Raw genomic sequence first — 12,326 nt, 5'->3', positions numbered from 1 at the left:
ACACATTAGTTTGACAAAATGTATAATGAAGTGTCAGTTTTGCAAACACTTCTGATGTGTTTTACCATCAAACATCTTGGATATTAATGTATTTCCCTGGCTTACCTACCCATACCTGTAAAGGAACCTTCTGAGTCAGCCAGTTGATTAGATTCCTTAATACGTTTTGTGTGGTGTTGCAGTTCGGGGTGGTTGAGCACCACCAGTAGTACACAAGGAGTGGCGGTGACAGCAATATTATAGCAGAGGAGCCTTCACATCATGAGTGTGGGACTAGCGGAGCGTTGTTGCACCAAGACCATTTAGGGATTTTGCTGGTTATAATGGGGCTCACGGGAGGGACATCTGTACACAGTTTTGAAAAATAAATGATATCATTGTATAGAGACAATTCATTGCAAAGTTCCATATTGCAGATTGTAAATAATGTGTCAACCACCAAAAAAAGTGACTCCTCATGATATAAATTACAGGTTGGTGCCTGAGAATTTCCGGTGGCTCCAGGCCATGGCTTTTGCCATTGAAGAGATTAACAAGAACCCCAACCTCTTACCCAACATCACTTTGGGCTTCAGGATCCATGACTCCTGCATGATCATAGCGCGATCTCTGGAAGGGATCCTATGGATGCTAACAGGGCAAGAGGAACCAATCCCCAACTATCAATGCTGGAGGAACCGCCCACCTGCTGCTTTTATTGGAGATGCCACATCCACGCGTTCAATAATTATGGCACAAATTCTAGGTCTGTACAGATACCCTCAGGTAAGACTCTGCAACATTTCAATTTCATACTGAGTTATTACTAAGCGGATATGATTTGTTTGACTGGGGCAATCACCAATTGACTATAAGTCACTAAACCTGTGTGTTGCTCCTCTTTTGATGTGGTTCTCCTGTGAACAATATATTGGCCCTCATTACGACCCTGGCGGAATTCGGAAAACGATGGCGGAAATGCAATACCGCCATCGAATAGCGCTCGGTGCGAGTATGACCCGTCACCGCAAAGTACGATGCCATTAGCGACACCGTAGTGAACGCCAACGCTAACTGCACCAAGCACGCGCGCGCGCGCCATGCCAAACCGTAAACACCACCATGGCGCAACGGTACGCCAATTCCGACCCCAGCGGACATGTACCTAACGCCATCAAGCATGGCGGAATGCACCATTCCGCCATGGTGAGAAGTACGGCATCGCGAATCAACCGTAAACGGCCCCACTGACTGCCCGTACACCGCTCCCTGCCCACAAAGTACAACTCCCCGTAGGTGCAACGAAGCCACAATGCAACCAGTGAAATGCACAAGTCACCCATGCATGCCAACGAACAAATGAACCTCAAGAGGGGCCAATGGGAGCTGCAGGGCACAGATGGCACGAATACAGAAGCCATCCCAATGGACATGACCACAGTCCCCCACCAAGAAACGCACGCAAACACAGGCACCTGTGACCAGCAATATTCAGAAAATCACAACATTCCACCAGTCCACCTGGCTGACCGGCATCTGTCACACAAAACCCAATCCCCCGCCCCTGAGCATGACAACATTCAAACTGTCATATTGGCAGCCCCCATCCCTGACCTCACGGGCTTCGTAGGCAAACGCGCCCAGTACAGGACCACGCAACAAAACTCCGAAGCTGGAACCCAATGCAGATCCCCTCACAATACATCGCTCCCCAAATAGGAATATGCCACATCACTTGCAAAGAAGAACGCTACACGGCCCATATCAGAATAGAATTTTAATGCACATCAATATCACCAAGCCCATACAGCCATCAGGCCATGAACTCCAAAACACATTTCACCATTGTGGGCTGCATCCGCAAGAAATGACCAGCCACTACTTGTGTGACGCCCTGTTCCTTCATGGTACACAGGGCCACATTCACGTACGAAAAGGCAACATGGAAGCGCACAGAACCGCAGGGCCGTCCCAATGGGGAGGCACTAGTCCAGCTGAAAGGCCGAAATGTTGCTCCGAGCCACCAGTACTGCGTAAGGGCATGTGGCCCATTGGCGATCGTCCCATAAAATCGTAATGCTGCTCCACTGATTAACACGAAGCAGCAGGTGTCGGGAGTAAAACCCATCTGCAGGAGTGGCATACAGATGGCAGTGGCAAAAGGGGAGGAGATACCTGTCAACCAAAAGAAAAGAAACAGAATAGAATGGCCATCAGAACTACATTCGAACAACTCACTTCAATGATCACACTAGATCCACAGCCATATGCATGCAAGCCCACTCCAAAGGATCATCACCACCCCAAAACCACTTGCGAATCATAACTATCTATATCGAGGTGAAAACACCATCACAAACGAGTGTACCTGTGCATGCGTCTGTGAAAACAGAATCCTTCAGATGGGATTGGTAACGTGCATGGACACAAGTGTCTGAAGGCGCGTCGAGACAGGGAGGGCTCAACAAGGCCAGATAGACGATGGTCCCACTATGGCAGCCCTGCATCACATAGCGCAGGGGGGGCGGACAGATCCCAAGAAGCCCTGTACATGGCAAACTCTGTATCAAATCACCTGCCCATGCATCCATTCATCATTCCCTCATCCCGTAATGAAAACGCCTGAATATTTACTCACATAACATTAGAAATATCCATTGAGTCTGTGCGTTATGCAGCCTGCAAAATCCACAGTGCCCCAGCACGTAATTCCAGTCTAGTGAAGTAACATGTATTTGGGAACGTCCTGCCTTATCGTCCACTACGCAATTGCGCATCCCATACTATTCATATCAATAATAGCATTCTCGCCATGGCCCCTGTCCCAAGGACATTGAACAATAGAACGTTATATTTGCAGTCAGACCTGTGGGCATCTCCTCGCCTGCAGCTGAAAACCGAAAGCGCCGCCCTTCGAATTCCTCATTTGCAACATCACGTCGAAGAGGCATCTGTGGCCGTTTGAAAACACTAATTAATCCATCGAGTGCGGCTGTGTGTGAAAATGGCAACTGCCTTCACCCACGAATGGGACGCCCCGCCCGTCGTTGCAACTCGGTACAGTGATGAATGAGGGCCCACCGTTACTCGAGTACTACGTTCCACTGACCCTTCACAACTCTGTTCGCGACTGCACAGATAGTATGTGAAACAATGGGACCACAGCAGAATGAACATATCAACCAATGTTACACGGCCATCGGGTACAAATACAAGATTGCAATAGCAAGATGCCATTCCACGAATTGCAGCGTTGTGCGCGGGACGTGCTCGGCCAAAGGGGAGAGCAGTTTGCACAGGTGGAATGAATCACCACAGGTGGAGGCCATTCAGCCTGAAAACACATAAATTGCACACCCAGTCTCCTCCCACAACCACACCCACTCCGAAATGCTACCGGCAGGACTCGCGATGTTGGCCCTGGGGGACCTGATAGCACTGCAAGTACTCCAACTCCAAGAAGAAGACGAACACCAACTACAACCGGCCGCACGGAGGAGACGCAGGAGGAGGAGGAGGCCAAGGCAGGGCCAGCAAGGGCCGCCAGCACAGCCACTACCACCACGCAGGCAGCCCGCAATCCCACGCCTCCGAGCACATCCGTTCAACCTCACTGATGAGCAGATCCACACCCTCTACCGTCTGGACCGGGACACCATAACCGCCATTGTGGACATGACACAGGCTGACCTTGTCAGCATGATAGATAGCCCAACCGCCATCCCACCCCTACTGAAGGTGGTGTCTGTACTCCACTTCCTGGCCACAGGCACCTACCAGCACACAGTCGGACAGTTGCATGGCATTTCTCAGCCACTGTTCTCACGGACACTATTGCAAGTGCTCGATGCCCTCCTGAAGCACGCAGACGACTACATCTCCCTACCACGCTCGGAGCTGGAAATTACCAACACAAAAGTGGGATTCCATGCACTTGCCGGCATACCGGGTTGCATTGGTGCCATCGACTGCACCCATGTGGAATTGGTCATCCCACATGCCATGGAGGCCCAGTACCGCAACCGAAAACAATTTCATTCTCTGAATGTACAAATGGTGTGTGACTCCAACAGGATCATTACACATTGTTGTGCCCGATTCCCTGGATCAACCCATGATTCTATGGTCTTGAGGAACTCTACAATACCACGCTACATGGAGCGACACGCAGGGAACAGATCCTGGCTACTCGGTGAGTCTCATTTCATGCATGTTGATGTGGGGTATTTGATTCGGCAATGACCTGGCAGGAAGGGGGCGGGTGGGGTGTGCGTACGTAGCAATGGCATTCCACATCATACGTTTATCGTCCACATACAGGTGATGCTGGATATCCACTGAAGAGATGGCTCCTCACACCAGTCCGGAACCCACAGAACCAGCATGAGGAGGACTACAACCATGCCCACTCACGTACCCGTGTAGTCATAGAACAGGCATTCGGCCTACTGAAGACTCGTTTCCGCTGCCTCAGCAGGTCTGGCGGGGCACTCCTGTACCGCCATGAGAAGGTTGCAAAGATGGTGATGGCATGTGTCATGCTCCACAACATGTGCGTACGTAGAAATGTGCCCATGCCCCCTGACGCAGAACTGCAAGCACCTGAAGATGGTCATGATGAGGGTGGGGATGTGGCAGCACCTCAGGGAGTCTGCGAGGCACCGGAGGCCCGTGACATTCGTCAGCATCTCATTGATGTATGCTTCTAGCACTCACGCCTGGTGGCTGATACATGGACACGGGACTCGTGGCACTGTGTGTGTCTGGGACATGCACAATATGGACTGTACGCCTATGATGGCCTCGTACACAAAGATCAATGTCCACACATCTCATTGGTTGATCGTGCACTTTTTATGGCATATGTGATATCATGTTGTACACCCTATCGACCCGCCACCCAAGTGAGCCCAACACACCCCCTCCACCCTCCCACCTCCCCCCCGAACACCAGTGTCCAAAGATGCTCATCGTCAGTGGGCAGTCGCTATTGCAAGCCCCCTCTGCGGGTATCAGGGGCACCCCTGCCTGTGGAGCGCAGGTTCCTCCCAGATCTACGTTGGGGGCTGCCCTGGACGGAACTTGCAACGGATGATGTCTCTGCCTGCTCACGTCCATGCATGTCCCTAAGGGTTTGTGAGAGCTCAGTGAGCACACGGCGCACAGCGGCAAGTTCACCACATACGTCTTTGGACGTCGCATGCAGTTCCCCCCTCAGGCTCTCGGTGCTTCTCTCCATTTGGACTCTCAGGCTCTCGGTGCTACTCTCCATTTGTGCCCTTAGTGTCTCTGTACCTCTCTCCATTTCTGCCCTAAGTGTCTCAGTTGATGTTTCTATGTCTGCCTTAGTGCCCCCACATTCATCGGCATGGTCCTTGAGGAGCGTGGCCAGTTGCTGCTGTTGCACTATTAACTGGTCGAGGGACTGTTGCCTCTGCTGGGCCATGGCCATTTGCGGGGGTGTCACAGAGGGGCTGTTGTCCTCATGTTGCCCTGCCACAGGGCTTGTGGGGGATGGCCAGTCGTCGTCTTGTGGGTGCCCCTGCGTGGTATCCTCATGTAGTACGGGATGGGACAGACAGGGGGATTGGGACAGGTCATGGATGGATCTGACTTCGACATCCCCGTCTTCTGTGTCGGAGCATGCTGCCATCAATGGGGTGTCACCTATGGTGCTGCTGCCACCGGAGGCAGTGCCTTCTGTGGCATCCGTTGGGGGGACCTGTGGTGGTGGTGTTGTGGGCATGCTGGCTGCTGGGGTGCCTGTTGATGTTCCCTCCTGTGTGCTGCCACCTGATTTGTGCTGCTGCCGTGTCTTGATGCGTGCAGCTGAGGTGGAGGGTCTTTGGCCGTTGGTCTTGGCCCTCTTTGCAGGTGTGCTGGTAGGGGTGTCCTGCAGCTCGTCGTTTGGATCGGACCCTGTGGTGGAGTAAAGGAGGGCGAGGGTTATTGGTGGGTCTGTGGGAATTGGAATGGCATTGTATCACATGCATTGGGGTGGTACCTGAGGGTGATTTGGGTCGGGGCCTTGGAGGTGCTTCCATTTGTGTGTGGAGTGAGGGTGCAGTTGTTTGGCAGCCTGCAGTTAGGGTGTGCCTGCTGCACGTGTAGTGCGTGTTTTAGGGGTTTTTAATTATTTATGTATTTATTGTGGGTTTTAACGTGCGCTATCAGGACGATGTGTGTGGACGTTCTCCTGGACATGTGTTTCTGTTGCACTATGGGGACACGTGGTGCTTCACATGGATGGACTTTGTGGTTTTGGCATTGTTTCATTAGGCCCACCTACCTGATTCTTCGGATGTCTGCACTCCTTTCTCCATCCCTCCGACTCCCTCTATGCTCTCCATTCCGATGGTGGAGGCACAGATTTCTTCCCAGGGGGTCAGCTTGATGGGTGATTCCGACCCTCCCCCGGTGGCTGTGGCAATGTTGCGGTTGGCAGAGAGTATGCTGCGGACGCGTATCCGCAGGTCGTCCCATCGCTTACGGCATTGCTGTGGGGTGCGGGGTGCGGTCCCCACCGCACTTACCCGCTGTGCCACCAGAGCCCATATGGCCTTCTTGTTTGCGAGTGCCGTCCTGGTCATTTGCGTGGAGAAGACGACGGCAGCATTCTCCTGGAGGGTCTCTGTTAGCACGGTGAGTTCCTCACGGGAGAAGTGGACCTGCCGCTTGCGGTCGCACGCTTTCTTCGCTACTTTTCCCATTTTTCTTGGTTTCGCTAGGGTGGATGACGGGTTGGGTTGTGTCTCAGGGTAGTGATTTTAGTGGTTGTGTGGTTTTAGTGGTTTTATAGGTGTACGGCGGGTTGTTTCCCGTTCCGGGCCCGTGTTTTAACTTCCGTTTCCATATATTTCCGGTCACCGTACTTTACGGTAGGCGCACACTGCGGTGTCCGCTGTGATGGGTGGCGGTATTGCACCTAGGGCGCCGTACGGCGGCGGTGTGGGCCGTTTTGGGTTCATTTCCGCCATCGCGGACTTTGCACTTCCGCCATGCCGTGGTGCTCGTGCCCGATGGGTCGGAATGGGCCGCACTTTGCTCCTTCTTGCAATAGCGGAAACGCTATTTACGCTGTGGCGGTCCGGTCAGTCACTTTCCGCCAGGGTCGTAATGAGGGCCATTGTAATTAGCTAGTGTATGGAGCTTCTCCTGTTGCCAACTGGGTTGTTTCTGTGCATCTCTTATATGAGCATTTGCAATTGTCAACGCAGCGAGAGAGAACTGTGCACTGTTCATATCAGTTCTACACTTATGTGGTGTGTGGACACCTGCATATAATATATTCTGAATCATCCAAGAAAGTTCTTAACAACTTCTTGGACATACACCTCAACGAAGCCCCCTGAATATAGCGCCTTCATTGTAGGGGATGTAAACGTTCATTTACCATGTCACCACTAAACCATTGACTACATGCATATTAACATTATGAGAGGGAGGCAGGGGGTTCACATATAATCAAGCCCACCTCTCATCTCTTGACAAAGGGGTGGAAAGTGGAATGGAGAATCAATATTCTGACCAATATCCTGTATATCCAAAAGGAAAATGGTATTCAGGAGGACAGCAATGATTTCATGATTAGCACCAGGGCGGGAGAAGCCAGCCAATCAGGTGGCTAGGAACGCAGGCATGGACCACTGATGCAAGCCTGCATTCCAGCCAGCCTGACAGCCGGCTCCTCCGTACAGAGCCCCGCCTTTCCTTATCCATGGCTGCCATTTTTGTAAAAGATTTTACTTCATTGAACGGGATGCGCGCGGCATCCCATTGAATCAAGAAAAGTCCTTTTTTTTTAACCACACTGGTTACCGCTTTGGCAACTCAGGGTATTAATAGCATTAAGCCCCGGTTGCAAGGGCTGGAATGGGGGTTAACAGCCCTGAGCCCTTGCTGTGCTTGGCCCGATAACTTGGGCTGCCGGGCCGGTAACGCCCTATTATTTAATATGTTATGTGGTATGCTCTCACTGTGGGACAATAGCTTTGAATTGGGATGCAGAGGAAAGAGAGTTTAAGGCATCTGGTTCTGTAGAGAAGAGAAAATGTGCCACTGACAAGGAACACTGTTAACTCTTGTGACATCTTGGAGGACTGTCATAGAAAGATAGGGTGCTAGCAAAGGGACGTAACAAAAATATCCCTTGCTTGATCTTTTCATTCCAACTACTGTCCTATCTCCCTTCATCCTTTGCCATCTTAACTCTTCGGATGCGCTGCCAATTGCAATTGTCTCCCCTGCTTGATTATAGCTCACTTCTACTGCACCCTAATTTCGTTTCGACATGGCTCAGTGAATGGAAACTGTTGTTTTACATGTTACTGATGTTCTTACCTCCAAGCAACCTTCTCTTCTCATTCTCTTCAAATTAACTACATCGTTCTATGTGATGGATCACTCTCTTCTCTGCTCGTCTTTTTCCTCAGTTGGCATATTTTGCTCTGCTCTCTCTTGGATTTCCTCCTTTCTTAGCACTCACTCCAAGTCTATCTCCTGGGCTGGTGATTCCTTCTGCCCTCCCTTCCTATTTCACTGTTAATGCCTCCAAAAGTAATTAATGATACCGCCAGAGGTAACAGTGATTCTCCATCTGATTGTGAGATTTTGTGAATTCATATTTTGAAGTCCTTCATATCGCTGATGGGAAATTCCTCCAGAGGAAATACAATCCCAGGTAATAACTAATGTCTTTTGTAGAACAACCGTTTGGTATTACGCTTTAATGCGTTTACTAAACTAGAGTTATGAATACACAGGATGTAATGCAGTTATTTCCTGTGTTCACAGTTACCTCTAAACTCACAATGAGGTCCATCATCTATAAAAGTCAGCATCTGTTCACATGAAAAAACAGCTTTTCACACATAGTAAAACAATTTTTGGAAACGCAAGTGCAGATGCTTGTTTTTCATTTATTCCTATTTCAGTTTCCTTACTGCTCATTCAGGATGTTTGTCATTGTAATTTTAATAATTGCGATTGTTGTTGCATCGATTCCTTGTCTGCTTTAAAATGGTTATAGTACTCTCAGCACTTTCATGCTGTTAAATGTGTGACCAAGGCACTATAACAAGACTTAAAACCATATGGCATAATTTGCAGAACTCACCCTTAAGCTATAATATGAAGTAGCCTCACAGCATCCAGTAACGGCTCCAGACACTTCATTTCATCAGCCAGTATCTGCAGTACCACCTCCATCAGCCAGTATTTTATTAAGTCAATCATAATCCTGTAGCTGCAGTGGTTACTCCATCAAGCAGTCAGTATCTGCTGTGGTCATTCCATTTGACATTGTCTAAAGTCAACACTTTATCCTTCATTATCTGCAGTCACATGATTACGCTGTATTTGCAATGATCACACCACCAAACACCAGTAGTACTAGCCTCTGCATCTGCATGTGTCTGTGGTATTCACTCCATCAGCCAGCATAGGCAGTACTCATTGTATCAGCTAGTTTTGGCAGTGGTTACTGGATCCCACAGTTTCTAATCTAGTCACTCCATCAGATTGTATCTGCAGCTGTCGGTCCATTTGCTATTGTGTGCAGTACCTAGTTCATAATATGATTTCTGCAGAACTCACTTCATAATGGGATTTCAGCAGTATCTGCAATAATTTGAGAATTAGCCTTTATTATATCATTAGAAAGCAAACTGTAGGAGTGGGCCTTTCATCGCTGTCACCCAAATCAGGCCCACCCTTAAAGAGTAATTGCATGTTTTGTCCGTAAGGCAAGTTTATTGTAAACATGTCCAGGAGGGGTTAGATGACATCAAAGAGTCAAACTAACCTGTCTCCTTGAACCACACAAAGAACACACATTTTATACAATTTGCAACCGTTAAAACACTCCCAGAGGTCTTGTTACAAAGTCAACCTCTCCCACATGATTGGTTTAACCTATACAATGTAACCATAATCCGTTTAGTTCCCACACTTCTTATTGGATACATTCATCTAAGCACAATCCTCTTTAACTTATTATTGCATGTTTCATATTTACATTACACCCCTCTCTGGGGCCTTTCCATATTTGGACATAGCCTCATATCCTAGTTACACAGTTTGCACAACTTATAAACAATTTCAATGATCACAGATCTCCATCTGGTTGTAAACCTTTACCCCTACTTGTGACGCACACATCTATTCTATAGAAATTAAATTGCTATAAAGAGGAAGGGAACAAACACATTTCCTTTTGATCTATTGTTGCTGGTTTTATCGCCCACACATGTTGGTGTCCACATTTCATTCTAAACTATTAGACTTACCATTCCAGCCCACATGGTCCCACCCCACATCTTGAAAACTCAATTGAAAATCCATGATATATCAGTGCTCCTTTCCCCACATCAGATTTAATTGTCCGGCCATAAAATCCAGCCCTACCAGGTGGCTGGAATCCCTCTGTGATTCATTAACAGACTCCCATATACATACAGAGATTGCATCTCCCCTTAGCAATGCACCAGAACGTAGAGTGGCCTGCCCGAAACTGACCATCTGATATTCATTGCAACTGCTGTTGTATTTCCCCAACCTTGTAAAACTAGTTTATCAGTCACACAAGTTCAATTGCCCAACCCAGATTTTCTGCCAGCACAATTCCTAACTTATCAGGGCATTCTGCGGTAAAACAGATCTGTATATTCATACTGCCCAAAACCTATTTCCTTAGAGACCCCCATGTATGTGTACCTATACTTGTTTGTTCAGGACTATCTCACACTCATTTTTCGATTGCAAATCTCCTACCTTGCATGCACACGTAGAGCTCCTCGCTGCCCGATTGTTGGGTGCTACGTTGCACAACACACCTATATTGTGTTTATATTGTATCAGCGTTCTGACATTTATCTTGCTGCACACATGCAATTCGAAAAAGTATCAACTAAAACACAAAAAACACTAAAAATAACACATATCTCATTCCCATTAGCTATACTAAATTGCAGCATCATGTCAACATCGCTGTCATCGCAGCCACCAATATGGCGCGCGCAATTCAAAATTCTCTTTACCCGTGGGACCCTTATCAACTACCCCAACAACTACACATGGTCACCCAATCAAGCTGTATCTGCAGTAGCCGCTCTGCAGAAGTCATTTCTTCAGTCAATATCAGCAGTTCTGATTGGACAGTTCATCAACCTCTACTAGCAGTAGTTATTCCATCAGCATGTATCTGCAATAATCAATTCCTCAGCTAGTAACTGCAAGTCACACTAGCATTAATTATCGTCAGTAAACCCTACATTAGACCATATTTTCAATAGTCACTCTATTGGCTTTTCTCTGCAATAGTCACTACATCTATCATTATCTGCATCATGATGCCACAAGCTTGTCTCTGCATTCTCTCAGCCACTGTCTGCAGTTGTCCTTCTATCAGCCAGCATCTGCAGTAGTGACTCCATCGGCAGCTGCATCTGTCAGCATCTGAGGTGCTTTTTCATTCATTAAACACTCCATTAGACATAGTCTGCATTAGTCACTTCATCAATCAGCATCTCCAACAGTCATGCCACTGGATTGTAGTTGCATTTCCTAAGCCACTATCTGCAGTAGTCAACCCATCACCATTATCCACATTATTCATTCTGCTAGCCATTGACTGTATTAGTCACTCACCAATCAGAAGCTGCAATGGTCATGCCATAAGCCTATCGCTGTCAACTGCTGTCATTCCATCAGCCAATATCTGCAGCAGTCACTTCATCAGCACTTATCTGCAGGAATCACTGCAGCAGTCAGCATCAGCAGTAGTCCTTAAGTCATTGAGTATCATTAGTAGTTACCACATTAACTACTGTCTGCTAATCAATCAGAATACGCAGCAGTCATGCCACCAGGCTGTATGTGCATTCCCCCACCAACTATCAGCAGTTGTCACTACATCATGGTTTCTTGGCAGTAACAACTGAGTCAGCTAGCAACTGAGGTGGACTTTTATTCATCCAGTATCTTTAGTTGACACTCTGTTGCACCTTGTTTGCATCAGTCAATTCATCAATCACATTCTGCAAAAGTCATGCCCCCACCTTGTATCTGCTCAACCACTATCTGCAGTAGACACTCAATCCATTTTAATCCCTCAATTAGCGATTGACTGCAGTAGTCAATTCACCAATCAGCATCTGCAATGGTCTCTATCTGCAGTAGTCGTTTTGTAGGCAAGTGTAAGCAGTAGTCACTGCATCAAACAATATCTAGAGTAGTGGCCCCAATAACCTATACCTGCAACAGACATCCAAACATTCGGTAACCACTCTAATCACTCCATAAGCAATTTTCTTGAGTAGTAATGGTATCCAATAGTATTCCCAATAGTG

The 12,326-nt window shown here is 48.0% G+C and overlaps 1 protein-coding gene across 1 annotated transcript in view; it reads left to right on the top strand.

Moving 5' to 3' along the window:
* The first annotated feature begins 507 nt into the window (after window positions 1-507).
* The window catches only part of LOC138465757 (extracellular calcium-sensing receptor-like), an 81,720-nt gene continuing 69,901 nt past the window's right edge, over window positions 508-12,326 (top strand). Inside the window, exon 1 of the mRNA XM_069607225.1 lies at window positions 508-765. Within this exon, the coding sequence (XP_069463326.1) occupies window positions 508-765 (258 nt within the window). The remainder of the gene's footprint in view (window positions 766-12,326) is intronic.

Source organism: Ambystoma mexicanum, chromosome 1p (genome assembly GCF_040938575.1).
Source record: "Ambystoma mexicanum isolate Mex_15411 chromosome 1p, UKY_AmexF1_1, whole genome shotgun sequence".
NCBI classification, from domain to species: Eukaryota; Metazoa; Chordata; class Amphibia; order Caudata; family Ambystomatidae; genus Ambystoma; species Ambystoma mexicanum.
The sequence above is the reverse complement of the archived record's forward strand: the minus strand, read 5'-3'. Positions and strand labels throughout refer to the sequence as shown.